At 50.3% G+C, this 15,233-nt stretch overlaps 1 protein-coding gene across 3 annotated transcripts in view; it reads left to right on the forward strand.

Moving 5' to 3' along the window:
- The window catches only part of IQGAP3 (IQ motif containing GTPase activating protein 3), a 39,230-nt gene that overhangs the window by 9,212 nt on the left and 14,785 nt on the right, over positions 1 to 15,233 (forward strand). For all 3 annotated transcript variants that reach the window (XM_037498521.2, XM_037498522.2, XM_037498523.2), the window contains exons 6-22: positions 245 to 312; positions 405 to 518; positions 742 to 920; positions 1,365 to 1,443; positions 2,022 to 2,185; positions 3,138 to 3,225; positions 4,763 to 4,926; positions 6,200 to 6,357; positions 8,041 to 8,162; positions 8,258 to 8,421; positions 9,649 to 9,739; positions 10,563 to 10,730; positions 10,824 to 10,963; positions 11,068 to 11,238; positions 14,718 to 14,801; positions 14,960 to 15,031; positions 15,138 to 15,207. In XM_037498521.2, the coding sequence (XP_037354418.1) occupies positions 245 to 312; positions 405 to 518; positions 742 to 920; positions 1,365 to 1,443; positions 2,022 to 2,185; positions 3,138 to 3,225; positions 4,763 to 4,926; positions 6,200 to 6,357; positions 8,041 to 8,162; positions 8,258 to 8,421; positions 9,649 to 9,739; positions 10,563 to 10,730; positions 10,824 to 10,963; positions 11,068 to 11,238; positions 14,718 to 14,801; positions 14,960 to 15,031; positions 15,138 to 15,207 (2,096 nt within the window). The remainder of the gene's footprint in view (positions 1 to 244; positions 313 to 404; positions 519 to 741; positions 921 to 1,364; positions 1,444 to 2,021; positions 2,186 to 3,137; positions 3,226 to 4,762; positions 4,927 to 6,199; positions 6,358 to 8,040; positions 8,163 to 8,257; positions 8,422 to 9,648; positions 9,740 to 10,562; positions 10,731 to 10,823; positions 10,964 to 11,067; positions 11,239 to 14,717; positions 14,802 to 14,959; positions 15,032 to 15,137; positions 15,208 to 15,233) is intronic.

The raw sequence follows: 15,233 nt of genomic DNA on the forward strand, positions 1-15,233 counted from the left end.
TGTTGTGCCTTTCCAATCCCTCCACCTCCTACAGCATCTTATTTCTCTTTTATAGCACTTGCCTCCGGCTGACTTAAATAACATCCCTCCCTCTGGACTGGGGGTAGCTTGAAGGCAGGCGTGGAATGATCTCCTGCACTCTGGATTGGGGGTGGCTTGAGGGTAGGTGCTGAATGATCTTCTGCAAACCCATCGTGAGGAGATGTCAGAATGAATAGGCCCCAATGCCTTCCATTCTTTTCAGTCTCTTCCTTTTCCGGCTGGGATTGGCCCCACAGATACATGATCTATATGGAAAGGTGAAGTTCACAGGTAAGCCCAGTTGCTTCCCCAACCATACCACCACGTCCAGGCAGGGCCTTGGGGGTTTCTGGGCCTGATGAAGTGCCCATGTGTCATTGCAGCTGAGGAACTCAGCAACATGGCCTCTGAACTGGCCAAATATGGCCTCCAGCTGCCTGCCTTCAGCAAGATCGGGGGCATCCTGGCCAATGAGCTCTCAGTGGATGAGGCTGAAGGTAGGAATGACCTCTGCCCTGCTAGGGATAGACTCAGTGACAATTGGGGGACTCTGGTCCTCAGGCTTTGGATGTTGGGTATGTCTTATCCATAAACAGGGCCATCAAGCTACCTGATTTGCCTCCCCCTTTGGGTAGAAAAAGGGCATGATGTACAGCGTGACCTGCAACTGGCCTGGGGTTTGTTCTGGCTTCCTGACCTTGTCTCCATGCCCTCTCCCAGTCCATGCTGCTGTTCTTGCCATCAATGAGGCAGTGGAGCGAGGGGTGGTGGAGGACACACTGGCTGCTTTGCAGAATCCTAATGCTCTGCTGGGAAATCTTCGCGAGCCTCTGGCAGCCATCTACCAGGAGCTGCTGGCCCAGGCCAAGATGGAGAAAGCTGCCAATGCCAGGAACCACGTAAGGAGGAGCCTTAGAGCACAGGGGTTAAAGATGACAATCTTGAGTGAAACCAGGACTCCTGTCTGTTTTGTATCTAGGTTCCTTAATTGCTTAGAGAAACTGTAACTTTTCAGTTATTTTAAAGGAGAATTCAGGAGAATAATGAGAATTCAGAAGAGAAGACAGGAGAAGAGGTACTGGGAGACTGGGCCTTCCAGGAAGGCTGAGTGAGGTTCTGGAATATAGAAATGGGTGAGAACTGCCTTGGAGATTCCAAAGGTTGGTTTGATTAAAAGTTAGTGCCAGAGGATTAGACCCTCAGTTTCCTAGATACCTTCCAACCAGACTAACCTTTGGCCTTGGGGAGATCCCCAGAAGTATAAATAGGTATAGACAGGGAGAGAGGAACAAATGAAGATTGATTTGGTTTTCCCAGGTTCCCATTCAATGTGTCTTTTGCAGGATGCTGGAGAAAACCAGGACATCTATGACTGCTACCTAACTCAGGCTGAAATCCAGGGCAACATCAACCATGTCAATGGTAAGAGAGAGAGGCCAGGAGGGATTTGGAGGTGCTCTCGGGTAAACCCCTGCACTGGTAGGTTTGGGGATGTTTTTTCCTAGGCCAGAGACCCTGTAGTCTCACTTGGGCCAACCCTTGTTCCAGGTTAAGGTGAAAATTAAGGTAGTCTATGTTCTACTTTCTGACTATCGATGTCTGGAGAAGTGGCTTCTATCAAAGGGGGCTTCTGTCTGCATGGAGATTCATGGAGAGGCGGAGCTCTTGGTGCTGGGAGCAGTTAGATCAGGTCCTTCAACAGGGAGTGGAGAATGGGGAGGGGAGGGAGAGATCAGGGCAGGAAAGGCTGCTTGAAGGTCCAGAATAGAGTGGCATCTGCCTGTTTGGGTCAGGACATCCTCAGCTGGTGAGATGGAAAGGCTGTGAAGATCAGACTGAAGAATTTGAGCTGGACCAAATGGGTACTGGAAACACAGGCGCCCCCGGGGGAGAGGGTAACTGGGCAGGCAGGAAGAAGGCAGATTCCTAGGGCCAGGATGGTAAGGGGTGGACTTTCTCAGGCAGTCCATTATGGAGTCTTGGTCTTTTTCATTTTTCAGTCCATGGAGCGCTAGAAGTGGTTGATGAAGCCCTGCAAAGACAGAGCCCTGAGGCCTTGCTTAAGGCCCTTCAAGACCCTGCATTGGCCCTGCAAGGAGTGAGACGAGACTTTGCTGATTGGTACCTGGAACAACTGAGCTCAGACAGAGAGCAGAAAGCACAGGTTAGGCTCTACTGGCTGCCACCTCTGACTAAGATGAGAGGCTTCTTATTCCAGCATCACCACTGTCAATTCTCTGTATTCATTAAACCCCTTATGCTTCTACCCCCTTGCATGGAAAAGCCATCAACCGTTGTCTTTTGTTGTCTTTTCCTGTGTGTTGGTACCTAGTGATAAATGCTGTGGTAATCTGACTACATGTTTAAATTGTTAGATCAGGGCCTCCCCGGTGGCGCAGCGGTTGAGCGCTGGATTGCGAAGATGCCGGCAGCCTCTGCAGCGCTGGTTTGATTCCGGGCTGCTCCCGGCCACTGGAGGAGGGTCCCGCATGGCGCGCAGACCTCTCCTGCCGCCCGCTGCTCCCCTCAGCAGTGTACTTGGGTCCTTCTGCCTGCTCTGCTCCCCGCTCTGGCTCTGGTGAATTCTCTCACCCTCCTGTGCTTCTGACTGTACCCAGTGCTTGTATAAATAAATAAAAATAAATCTTAAAAATAAATAAATAAATAAATAAATAAATAAATAAATTGTTAGATCACCCCAAAGCCCAGTGATCTAGACTGATCAGCTTCAGCTTCTACCCTCTGAGAGTCTCTCAGACTTACTGACGATGAGGGCTGGGGGGGGGGGGTCTTTTGGCAGTCTAGTAGGCAGTGATATGCTCCCCCATTGCTAAATTGGGGTCTCAATTTAGCAATCTTATTTCAGTGCTGCTAACTCTCTCCCTAACATTCTATGTTTGTGGTACCTATGTTGTTTCAGATGCTCGCTGGATAATAAAAATCCGAGGTTAGGAATTGGTTAATAGGGCTGGGTTGGCCAGGTTTGTCAGCCTAAAGGGGAGAGGTGGGATTGCAGGAGAGTGAGTGCATGGGTCTGAGCGCTCCTGCTGGCAGCTCCTAAACCATGTCAGTGCCCCAGGAGGACTCTTCTCTACTGCAAGTCTTCCCTCTTTCAGGAACTGGGCCTGGAGGAGCTTCTGGAAAAGGAGGAGGTCCAAGTGGGTGTGACTGCAGCCAACATGAAGGGTGATCAGGAACAAGCCAGTAAGTCAGTTCCAGGTTCTTACTGGCTCTTGGAAGAGCATCTGACCCCTTTGCCAGCTTCTGTGTAGGACAATGCAAACTGCTGCCTAGTTTTCCACCCCGGCAAGGGCATTCTTCCCTGGAGGGTGTGCCTGTTTCCTGGCTGTCTGGAGGGACACCGCAATTGGTTCATTATGGCCTTAGAGATAATAAAAGTCAGTACTGCAGGCTAGACTCCTGGGCATGCAGCTTCCTCCTAGGCAACCCCTTGGACTTGGACAGCTTTAACCTGCTGCAGTTTTCTATGGCCTCTGAAATGTATTGATCTCTCAGATGATAGAGAAACGCATGATCCAACTCTATTTTCCTTAAAAACACTATATAGGAATATAATTCTTTACTAATAGAAGGTGAGTTAGTGATTGCCTCCCTCCTAGGGAGCAAGAGAGGAGAGAGATGGAGTGTGAAGGTCCCACGCAGTAGCCTGTGGCCACCAGACCTGCTGCACTTGCTTCCCTTGTTTTGATTTGTTGTCAGCTTCTAGGTTGCTCAGTAACCATTAGCCTTTATCTCGGACCTTTCCTTTCAGCTTGCATGCCCCCCCCACCCCCACTCCTGATGAACTGCTTTCCTTATCAGCTCAGCTCATTCCCCGCAGCTGTTGCCAGAGTAATCTCTCCAGCACAGATCTGATCTGATCTTCTTTGTTGAACACCTTCAGACCTTGTGGGCTTGTCCATTATTTATTGTTGACCTTAATAAGACCTTTCCTGAGCTCTCCCCACTCCCTTCTCTTCAGCCCCCAGCCCTCCTACCACCAGGTCTCCAGTCCTCTGGATTTTGCTTCTCCCACATTTTCACCTGTCAGAAGCAACTGAAAATTTCCTCCAGAGCTACCTGCAATGTTTCCTCCTCTGTGAAGACATCCTACTCTCTCCCACTGAAATCCCTCCTCCCTTGCATTGCCCTAGCGTTTGAGGAGGGGGAAGTACCTCTAACAGCAAAGACAGCATTGCTCTGAGGTATTTTTTGCATTATTTCTCCCTAGTGGATGTGCCCTCCTTGGTGCCAATGACCATATCTGCTTGGCATTTTGTAAGCCCTAGTGTTTGGCAGCTGAAACTACATTGAGGCACTGTGATCCCTTTTAACTGACTCTGACCCTTTATAGCCCAAATGGCTCTGCTTTGATGCTGGCTCTTTCTTCCTCTGTGCATACCAGGAACCTCTTGACTATCCTCATCTAGTTACCTTCTGTAGCCTCCTGTCAATCTTGTTCTCACCACCTTAGGAGCTCACTGCTCGGTGATAGTCACTCTCAGGTACTTGCTGAGTTACTCAACTTCTAGGCCTGCCAAATTGCTTTTCACAGAGTCTCTTCTTGAAGCTACCCAGCCCCTTTTCCTCCTGGACATTTAGAAAAACATTTTTAACCTGGAAGAACAGTTTTCAAGAGTAATTGCAAAGCTGTTTCCCCTCAGTAATCCCCATCAGAGCCTCCTTGGCCAAAAGAGTAGAAATGCCCAGCCGGTACAGCCTCTCTCCTACTTCCCTGCAGTGCTCTGGGCTGTGCAGAGGATCAACAGAGCCATCCAGAGGGGAGTGGCTGCTGATACTGTGAAGGAGCTCATGTGTCCTGAAGCCCAGCTGCCTCCAGTCTACCCCTTTGCCTCAACTCTGTACCAGCAAGAGCTGGCAGTGCTCCAGAAGCAGCAAGAGGGGGTAAGCTCCAGAAATGAGGGCCCAGCTCTTGGTTTCCAAAGCAGCTGGAGGGATCAGTCAGTCAAAAGCAGGCTCTGGGGGCTCTCTTGGATGATGCAGGAGATTAGGGCAGAGAAGAGGGCTGCCATCCTGCATGTACTGCTCAATACCCTGGAGTGAATGCTGCTTTACACACTCATTTAATCCTTAAAAAACCCTATCAGGTGTGATTTCTATCTTAGAGATGAGGAAACTGAGATGCAGAGGTTAAGTAACTTTCCAAACAACCGCTGTAACTAGAAGTGCTGGGAGTAAGTACAGAGCCAAACGTATTGAAGTAACTGAAGTAATTTCTCTGCTGTCCCACCTCAGCCATGTCCACATGGACTCCCAATATACCTGAGGACCCAGAGAGGGAAAAATAGATGATGTAAGTGGAAGAAGAATTCAGACCAGGAAAATGGTAGGAGCAGAACTAGGAGTAAATCTGGAAGGCTTCCTGGAAGAGAGAAGACTCAGTAGAGAATCATCCCTGCAGCAGGCCCTTATAGCACACTGACCCTAGGCACAGCCCTCAGGCAGGGCATAGTCACAACTTCAAAATTTATGTGACAAAGAGACATAAAATAAGTATTAAGAGGTAAAGCGCAGTGACTAAGCTGCGAATGTTAAAGCCAGAACTACCCAAGCTCTGACTGCTGCTTCCTAGGTTTGTGACCTTTAGCAAGTTATTTAGCTACAATCCATATGTAAACTGGAAACAATAACATACTTACGTTATAGAGTTATTGTAAGGACTAAATGTGTTAACATGTGCTTGGAAACGATCCTGACACTTAAGTTTTAGCTATTCCTATTATTTACAACATTCTGTTTGTAGAGTGGGAAGGGTGCTCCAGAGAGAGGGAACAGCAGAAGCAGCTATTTGGAAAGGAGAAGACTGGGCTGGGAAGTGGGACAAGGCCTCGTGGTGGTGGTACAGTGTGGACGTGCCCACTTTCACTTCCTCTCTGAGAGCCCAGAAGCTTCTAGATGTGTAGTCAAGACCAGAAAAAGACTGCTAGAGCCCACTGGCTGAGTGTGGGCTCTAAAACTGGGCAGTTAGGTTTCATTTACATCACAGATGAGTGTGGGCTCATCTGTGAAGCATGAAATACATTGAGCACCCAGTAAGCCATTCCCACGTGTCAAGTTTGAGTAATTGTTAGTGAATGAATCATACCTGTGAGTTTGGGGGTGGACACTGGGATATGGGGAGTTTTAGGGTCAGGATCGGGCTTCTCCCCCATCACAGGAGCTTGACCAGGAGGAGCTCTTCGTGGCTGTGGAAATGCTCTCAGCAGTGGTCCTGATTAACCAGGCCCTGGAAGCCAGGGACGCCAATGGCTTCTGGAACAGTCTGGTGAACCCTGCCACTGGCCTGGCTGAGGTGGAAGGAGACAATGCTCAACGGTGAGAAGGAATTAGCCACGTGCTAAGAGTGAGGGGTGGCGGGAATGGAGCCAGGACTCCAAGTTCTTGTTGGAGACTCCTCTTTTGCGTGAGGCCCTGCTCTTGGACCAGCCCACCCTCTGGGTCTGTTTGCTGGTTAATGTTTCTTCCTGATAGTGGGTGGTTCATGGTCATTCCCTTTTCCTCCTTTTATTCATTCCTTCATGTGAAGGCTTAAGTATCCACTCACATGCCAGATACTGTTCTGAGTGCTGGGAAACAATAGTGAACAAAACAATGTTCCTGCTCTCATCAAACTGACATGACAGGGCCTCCCGGGTGGCGCAGCGGTTGAGCGGTTGAGCGCTGGGCTACAAAGCTGCCCGCAGCCTCTGCGCCAGTTCGATCCCCGGCTGCCGGCCAGGGTCCCACATGGCGCAGCAGACCTCTCCTGTCTCACTGCTGCTCCCCTCAGCAGTGTACTTCGTCAGTCTGCCTGTTCTGCTTTCCGCTCTGGCTCTGGTGAATTCTCTCACCCTCCCCCACTTCTGACTGTACCCAGTGCTTGTATAAATAAATGAATGAATGAATGAATGAATGAATCTTAAAAAAAACAAAACTGACATGTTAGTTGAGGAAGACAGACAAAAACCCAGTCAGATGATTAGAAGAGAAGAGGTGCTATGGCAAAAAATAACAGGACATAAGGATTAAAGAAGGGGAGCATGTGTGTCTGTCTAACAGAGTGGCTGTGGGAGGCCTCTTTGGTAAGGGGCTCACTTTAGAGAGACCTAGAAGGCATAGGTGATGGCCATGAGGCTACCTGGGGCACAGGCCCTGAGAAGAAGTCAGTGTGGTGTGTGCTAAGAATGTCAGATAGCCATGTGGCAGGGTGGAGTGTGGAAGGGAGAAGAGTGGGAGAGGAAGTAGCAGAGCTCTTGACCATGTGGCTCCTGGCTTTCATTCCAAGTGAGGGAGGAAGCCAGGGGAGGGCCCTCCTTGAGGAGGGAGATGATCTGACCTACTTTTAATAGGACCCCTCTGGCTGCTGTGCTAGGAGTCAACTGTAGGGTCAGGATGGGAGAGGTGGGTAGACCTGTTCAATGTCTGTTGGAGTAATCCAGGCAAGTGATGACAGGGCCTTTCCTAGGGCGGTAGTGCAGAGGTGGTAAGGAGGAGGCCAATTTTAGATATATTCTGAAAGCCCAACTGGCAGGATTTGGTTATGTAGTGGATCTAGGGTATGAGAGAGATTAGAGTTGGGTGTGACACTGGGGTTTTGGGCCTGGGATTGCAATGAATATTCACTCACCTGGGAAAGAACACAGGAGACACAGGTCAAGCAGGGAACCAGGAGTCGAGCTGTGAGCTGTTATAAGCGCCTCCCTTGAAGATCTAAGGAGGCAGCTGGGATGTATGAATGCTCTGGAGGTGTACTTCATGATACTTCAGGCCATGAGATTAGGTGAGATGACCTAGGATATGAGTGGAGCAAGAGCTCAGACTGAGCCTGGGGGATGCTCTGGTGTTCAGCGGTTAAGGAGGAAACAGCAGAGGAGATGGTTAGAACAACCTGTGAGGTGAGAAGAGAACCAAAAGAGTATGATGATCTGGAGGTCAAGCGAGGACAGTGGTTCAAAAGATCCCCCTGATTCTGTCTAATATACTTGCACTGCTTATCGCACCCTCTCACCCTGCTGCCAGTTACTTTGATGCTTTGGTGAAGCTGCGACAGGTGCGTGGAATAGATGGGACCATGTTGAGCTGGAATGACCTGCAGGCCACTGTGTGCCAGGTCAATGCCCATGTCCAGGAAGAGACCGATCGTGAGTGCCGGGGGCTGGGGGACACGGCCCAACATGGGCAACCCTATCCTTTAGCCATGAGTCTGGACCCTCTGCCTACTAGCTCTTTTTCCCAGAGGTCCTTGCTGTCAATCTCATCAATGAAGCTCTGGACCAAGACAACCCTGAGAAGACTATCTCTGCCCTGCTGCTTCCCACTGCCGGCCTGGATGGTGTCAGCCTCCCTGTTGCCCCTCGGTACCATCTCCTCCTAGTGGCAGCCAAAAGGCAGAAGGCCCAGGTGAGGTTTGCACTAGCTAGGTTGGTCATCGGAGCAGAAAGAACATCCCATGTGGGTAGAGTTGTGCCCAGTTTGCACCCTGGGACAACGCCAGGGCAATAGATACAGTTTCTCCCCAGGGGTGGGGTGCGAGAGGCGTTCTGGTCTATAGGGACAGATGGCTCCCACTTTCAGGGCCCTGGACAGAGCAAAAGAGGACAGTGAGGGCCATGTGTGGGGGGAGAACAAAGGCCTGGGAGACAGAGAACCCATGCTGGGTTTACTGCTCTGACACTCAGAGACTGTGTGACCTGAACAAGCCCTTAACATCTCTGAGCTGTACTTATTCATCCATACAACAATGCCTGCCTCCTCGAATGGAAGTAAAATCAAGTGCGTGAAAACTGACAGGGTTTTGAAACCTATTATACCTTGAGCATGTGGCAGTGGAGAGTGGTTGAGGGCCAAGTCTCCTGAGCTACCTAATAATGCTGTTCATGTTCTTTACTGCTCTCTGCCTCATTTCCTCACCTACAAATGTGATGATAATGAACTTAGCTGAGAGAAAGGGAATTTAAGTGAGATGTGATAGGAGTGCTGACTAACATTGATTCTTTACTCTGTCCAAGCACTATTTTATGTGCTTTATAGACATTCATTCACAGCAGAGTGTCTTAGCCCCCGTCTAAACATAGTGCTCAATAAAATGTTAGTTCAGGAAGCCCATTAATGAGGAGAGTTGGGAGGGTTTGGGGTTGGGTGAGATGAGAGAGGGAACTGACCTGTCAGTGTGGCAGGTATGGGCTCACTCAACCCATGGTCACTTGTAATCTCCCAGCATAGGAACAGGGATAGGAAGGAGAAAGTCATGGTCAAAACTGGTCTGAGAAGGTATGAATTGAGCCACAGGGAATGGTCACTAGGGGCAGGTCGGTAGAGCCTCCAGTGTGGGCTCTCCTTGGTCCAGGCTAAGGCACCAGGGCAGGAAAGTGAGCTATTGAGAAGGTGGTAGATACTGAGGGTTTAAGAGGATTCTGGAGATGCTATGGTCAAGCTGAGTTTATTTTGGGCCAGCCTGAAAATAGGGTAGGAAGGAAGCTTGTGGGCCTGGCATCAGGCCAAGGGTGGAGAATGCTGTCCCCGTGGCTCACAATATTGGCCTGCAGGTTGTTTCCTCCAGGAAGCAGAACCTAGGTACTTGGTGAGACCAGACTGGGTGCTCATATTTTCCCTCTCGCAACTTACCAGGTGACAGGAGACCCTGGAGCTGTGCTGTGGCTGGAAGAGATCCGCCAAGAAGTGGTTAGAGCTAACCGGGATACTGACACAGCTCAGAGAAGTAAATGGCCAACAGGGGCAACAGAAGCAGAGGGGAGGGAGGGAGTAGGGGCTCAGCAGAAGTCCAGATAATCAGGTAGCCTTCCAGTCACCTCCCATTCCCTTTCAGCCGCAGAACAGAAGGGTTGCTGCTTGGACTATAAGATTGATTTCCTATCGGTCAGCTGAGCAGGAAATCTTTGGGAGTTGAAGGCCCATGGTCCTTCTCCTGTGTCCTTATATGCACTTTCCCCCACAATGTGAGCATGTAAAAATCAAGTGGTGGACAGAATTTTTTCCCATTTTTGACTAATGGCTTGAGTTTGGGTTCTAATACTCAGCTCTGGTCAGAGAAGGTTTAGTCTTGAGAGGAGGAGGGGAGGGGTTGGCTCTAAGGAAAAGTAGGCAGGGTCATTGCAAGTGCACAGTGGTGCTGCAGGTGTTAGCTGTGTAAGGGGCCCCTGTCCTGATGCTGAGTGACTGAAACAAAGGTGCTACATCTGCCCTCTACCACTGCAACCTTTCTTGGACTTCATTCACCTGAGACGCTGTCCTGAGGGTTTCTGCCCATGTCTTGCCTTTGAGTTTCTTTTTGAGTTGATGTCTGTACGAAACCCCAACCCCACGCTGCCCGCTCCAGGAAGTCTTCCTTTATTGCCACCTTTTCCTCCCAGCACAGCTGCTCGCTGCTTCTTTTCATTTGTGTCTGTGTCCATTCTGAATAGTACCCTGTCCCATCAGATGGGGTGTTTTTATGTCCTCTGAATCCCTCCCCAGTGGACAGGACAGTGTCCGTGGGAGGAACTCAGAGAAGGACTGACTGCTCCCTCCTGATGCTCCGTCAGTGGCTCTTGGTGTGGCCGCCATCAATCAGGCCATCAAAGAGGGCAAGGCAGCCCAGACAGAGCGAGTGTTAAGGAACCCTGCCGTGGCCCTCCGAGGGGTGGTTCCCAACTGTGCTAATGGCTACCAGCGAGTCCTAGAAGATATCATGGCAAAGAAGCAGTGCCCAGGTAATGGCCCTAGCCTGATCCTCTGCTTCTCTGCCTACCCCAGCCACCTCTTGCCTCCTCTAAGGCTCCTCTGCTTATTTTGCTTCTACTTAGGGGACACAGCTTTCTGGGTTCAACATGACATGAAGGATGGCGCTGCCTACTACTTCCATCTGCAGACATTCCAAGGGACCTGGGAGCAGCCCCCCGGGTGCCACCTCAATACTTCTCATCTGACACGGGAGGAGATCCAGGTTGGCAGGGCCCCTGCAAGGAAGAAAGGTCACAGAGGGGCATTCCCCGCAGGCGACACATCCACCCATCAGGGTACCACGGGCTCTCTCTCCTACCTCCACAGTCAGCTATCACCAAGGTCACCGCTGCCCACGACCGCCGGCAGCTCTGGAAGGCCAACGTCGACTTTGTCATCCGGCTCCAAGCCCGCCTCCGTGGCTTCCTGGCTCGGCAGAAGTTTGCTGAACGTTCCCACTTTCTGAGGACCTGGCTCCCTGCAGTCATCAAGATCCAGGTAGCAGGCTCTGCCTTTCTAAGTCTTTGGGGCCCGAGCTTATCTGAGATTCAGGGTGTCCTCCCTACTTCCTTTTTGCCAAATGGAGTTGGGATGATTTTTGGTCTCTGAACATAGTAACGGATTCTGGAACCCAGACTATCTGAGTTTGAATCCCAGCTCTGCCACCTGTATGACCTTGACAAGTGACTTACTCTGGCCCAGTTTCCTCCAAAAAATCTGAAAATTATAGTAGCCACCTTTACGGTCGTAATGAAGATTAAGTGGGTTAATGTCTATAGTGCCTGTGGACAGGCAAGGACAGTAAAGTTCTAGTCACCACCCTCACCATCACCATCCAGAAGGTATGGGCTGCTTTTCACCTTCCACGCCGTGAAGGTGGAGTGGAATCAGATTTAGTAAGATACCAAGGTCAGACACTAGAAGAAGAACAGTGAAGAGCTGTTGATGGTTAAATTTTATAAAAGAATATCTCTCAGAGAAAGAACTTGTGCTTTTCCTCTCCAGCCAGCCCTTCCCATTTTCATTCTTCCAGCCTGCAGATGGCCCAGCTTAGCTTCCAAGACTGGCCCCCTAGTGACTGGCACAGGAGGCCTACTGGGAAGATAAGCCTCAGGCCTGGACACTTCATAAGGCAGGAGTAGCAAATGGAGAGCTCCCCAGCTAGATAGGACCCTGAGGGCCTCATGGGGATACTGGTGGTTTAAAGATAATTTAGTCAACCTCTCTGAATGCCTGATGTCTGCAAAGTTTGCCACTTGGCACTGAGCAAGATGCCAAGTGGAGGATGGGGGTGAGACACACAGATGAGTGATCACATCAACTCTCCCCACCGGGACCTGGAATGTAGTTGATGTTTGATATTGTGATTGTAGGGACATAAAGACAATGCCAGAGAACTCAAGGGAGACAGATATACCAGCTAAGGCTGGCAAACAGCCTTGCTCATAATCTGGGGCATGCAGGATGGTAACTGAGAGCTCAGGCTTTGGAGTCAGAGCTTGGAGTTTGCCCTCTAGTCCTGCCACTTCCAGGTCAGTTGATCTGGGGCCCTCTCCAACACTCAGTTTTCTTGTTCAGAATGGTGGAACTTGCCTCATGTGCCGATTATGGGGATTAAATAGAAAAATTACGTGTAGCATTTAGCACAATAAGCACTGTTGGTGGTAGCCATTATGAGATGTTGCATTTTGGAGCTTTGGTCCCAGAACTCAAGCAAAACTTTAATAGTCACCACTAGGTGGTCTGAACCCGGGATTCCACTCCTGATCCCAGGCCAAAATTTCATACCAATTCTAGGGAGTGGAAAAGCCATACCAATGGTAGGAGAGCAGGTGGACTCAGAGGGCACATGTGCCACCAATACAGGAACTGTGTGGGCACTGCCTGGGTCCTGGGAGATAGAGAAAGAGAATTGTTCAGAGCCTCCCGCCACCTGCCCTCCTGCTTGGGGAAGTAAGAGTCAGAGACGAGGCCACTTGGGTGTGCTGAGACTTTAACCTCTCCTGAAAGTTCTGACTCTGGCTGGGACCCCAGTCAGGGTCTTGAATTCCTACCAAGCCAGACTGGTCCCTTTTAAGGAGGCGCCCAGTGGTGGTGGGCAGGACCCCTCTGCTTTCACTCCAGGCCCTGACCAGAGGACATGTCAGGCCATACCTGGAGTAGGAGAAGGAGGGCTGAGGAAAGGCATGAAAATGGGGTTTCCTTACTTCGAGGCTCCAAGATGGCTCGCTTATGTCCCATTCCCACAGAGGGACACAGGAAACCTTAGGGGCCAGCCTGGCCAAGATAGTTTGGTTTAGGACAGACTGGGAGGGTAACTGTCCAAAAGAAGATGATCTTAATTCACCAAACTGCAAAAGTGCCAGTGGTAGATTACCCTCTGGAGCCTGAGGACTATGAGATGTTTGATGTGGGCCCTAAGGGACAGGAAGTATTTCATGGGTAGAGGCAGGACTGGGAGCGAGGATGGGCATAAACAGAGGTTCACGGGCAGATATCCATTTGATATGTTTAGGAAAAATGTCTGGTTCCACTAGAATCTTTTATGAAGGTAAGGGACCAGGGCCTCCCTGGTGGCGCAAGGGGTTAATATGCAACCTATGAGGCTATCCGCAGCCACTGCATCATGAGTTCGATCCCCCACCAGGGAGCTACCCACATGGCGCAGCAGACCTCTCCTGACTCGCCTGCTGCTCCCCTCAGCAGTGTATTTCAGTCAATCTGCCTGTTCTATCTCTGGTGAATCCTCTCACTCCCCACACCTCTGGCCTGTACCCTAGTTCTGGTATGTGTAAATAAATAAATCTTTTTTTTAAAAAAAAAAAAAAAAAAAGAGGGCCTCCCCGGTGGCGCAGCAGTTGAGCGCTGGGTTGAGAAGCTGCCCACCGCCTCTGCAGCGCCGGTTCGATCCCCAGCCACCAGAGGAGGGTCCCACATGGCGCGCAGACCTCTCCTGCCACCCACTGCTCCCCTCAGCAGTGTACTTTCGGTCCTTCTGCCTGCTCTGCTCCCCGCTCTGGTGAATTCTCTCACCCTCCCGCGCTTCTGACTGTACCCAGTGCTTATATAAATAAATAAATAGATAGATAGATAGATAGATAGATAGATAGATAGATAGATAGATAGATAGATAGATAAATAAATAAATAAACCCTGCTTTTTAAAAAAAAAAAGTTGAAAACTTCTGGGAACTTTGGGACTGGAAGAGGAAAAAGTCGAAGTGGTGCTTGGGCATCAGGGAAGAGGAAGGAGGTCACATGCTGAAAGGTAGCCACAAGGTGTGTATTTTAGAGAAAAAAGGGTGCATGATTTATGGAAAAATCTGACTGCAGCCCAGCAGTCCTGGAGAGACCACGGACTGACAACTGAATTACTGGGCACCTCATTGGGAAAATTGCTTCCAGCCGGGCTCAGTAGCTGGGCGGTGTGGTGGTAAAGGGAAGTGTGAGTAGTGAGACCACTGTCCGGATGCCTACTGGCAGAGATGGTGGCAGCACTGTGTCATGGTGTACCCCTAAAAACTGCTGTGTGATAGTGTGGGGGTGGTCTCTATAGGGGTGTATGAGTGTGTTTTGGGGGATCTAGCATGTGCTCTGGTAAAGTTGGTGAGTGGATATATGCTTTACTGGTATCATTTAAGTTTGTGTCTTATAGGTGAGTTTCTGGGAGGTTAGGATGGTGGGGTGTGTTGGTTAGCGTGGGGGGGGGGTGTTTGTGTGGTGCCCGTTTGCGAGTAGTCACACGAGCACAAAGACCAGGGAGTGGGGCAGCGGGCTGTGGTTGGCTATGTGCATGTTTGGTCTCCCCCATGAAGTCAGAGGTTCTTTGAGAACAGGGCCAGTTTCCTCTCCCCCCGACTCTAACTGCCTGCCCTTACCCTTGCCCCCTTCCCTGGATACCAGGCTTTCCCCACAAGCCTGTTAGGCTAACAGGGACCAACCAACTAAGGTTACCTCTTTTTCTCTCCTGATGTGCAGGCTCATTGGCGGGGTTGCAGACAGAGAAAGATTTATCTAGAACGGTTGCAGTATTTAAAGGCAAACATGGATGCCGTGATCAAGGTAGCTATCACGATTTGGGCAGGATTCTGCCTCTTGAAGGGCCCTGTGAGGACAACTGTTTAGCCCTCTCACCTCCTGTGATTTGGAGATAGTGAGCTAGCCTGGGGCTAAGGAGGCCCTGAGCTGAGAGCTCTGAGGCAGCTTGTGTCTCCTTTCAGATCCAGGCATGGGTCCGCATGTGGGCAGCTCGGAGGCGATACCGAAAGCGTCTGGGCTACTTCCAGAAGAATGTGAGTCTCAGCCTGCTTCTCCTGTCCCCACACTCAACCTTAATCTGCACCTTTGAGATCAAGGCATGGGCAGTTGGAAACCCTTTCCTATCTGTGTTCATGGCAGGTTAACTCCGTTGTGAAGATCCAGGCGTTTTTCCGAGCCAGGAAAGCCCGGGGTGACTATAGAGCCTTAGGTAAGCTGCCTGGTCTCCTCTGGGTT

Source organism: Talpa occidentalis, unplaced genomic scaffold, assembly GCF_014898055.3.
Source record: "Talpa occidentalis isolate TD23 unplaced genomic scaffold, MPIMG_talOcc4v2.1 talOcc4.9, whole genome shotgun sequence".
Taxonomy (NCBI): domain Eukaryota; kingdom Metazoa; phylum Chordata; class Mammalia; order Eulipotyphla; family Talpidae; genus Talpa; species Talpa occidentalis.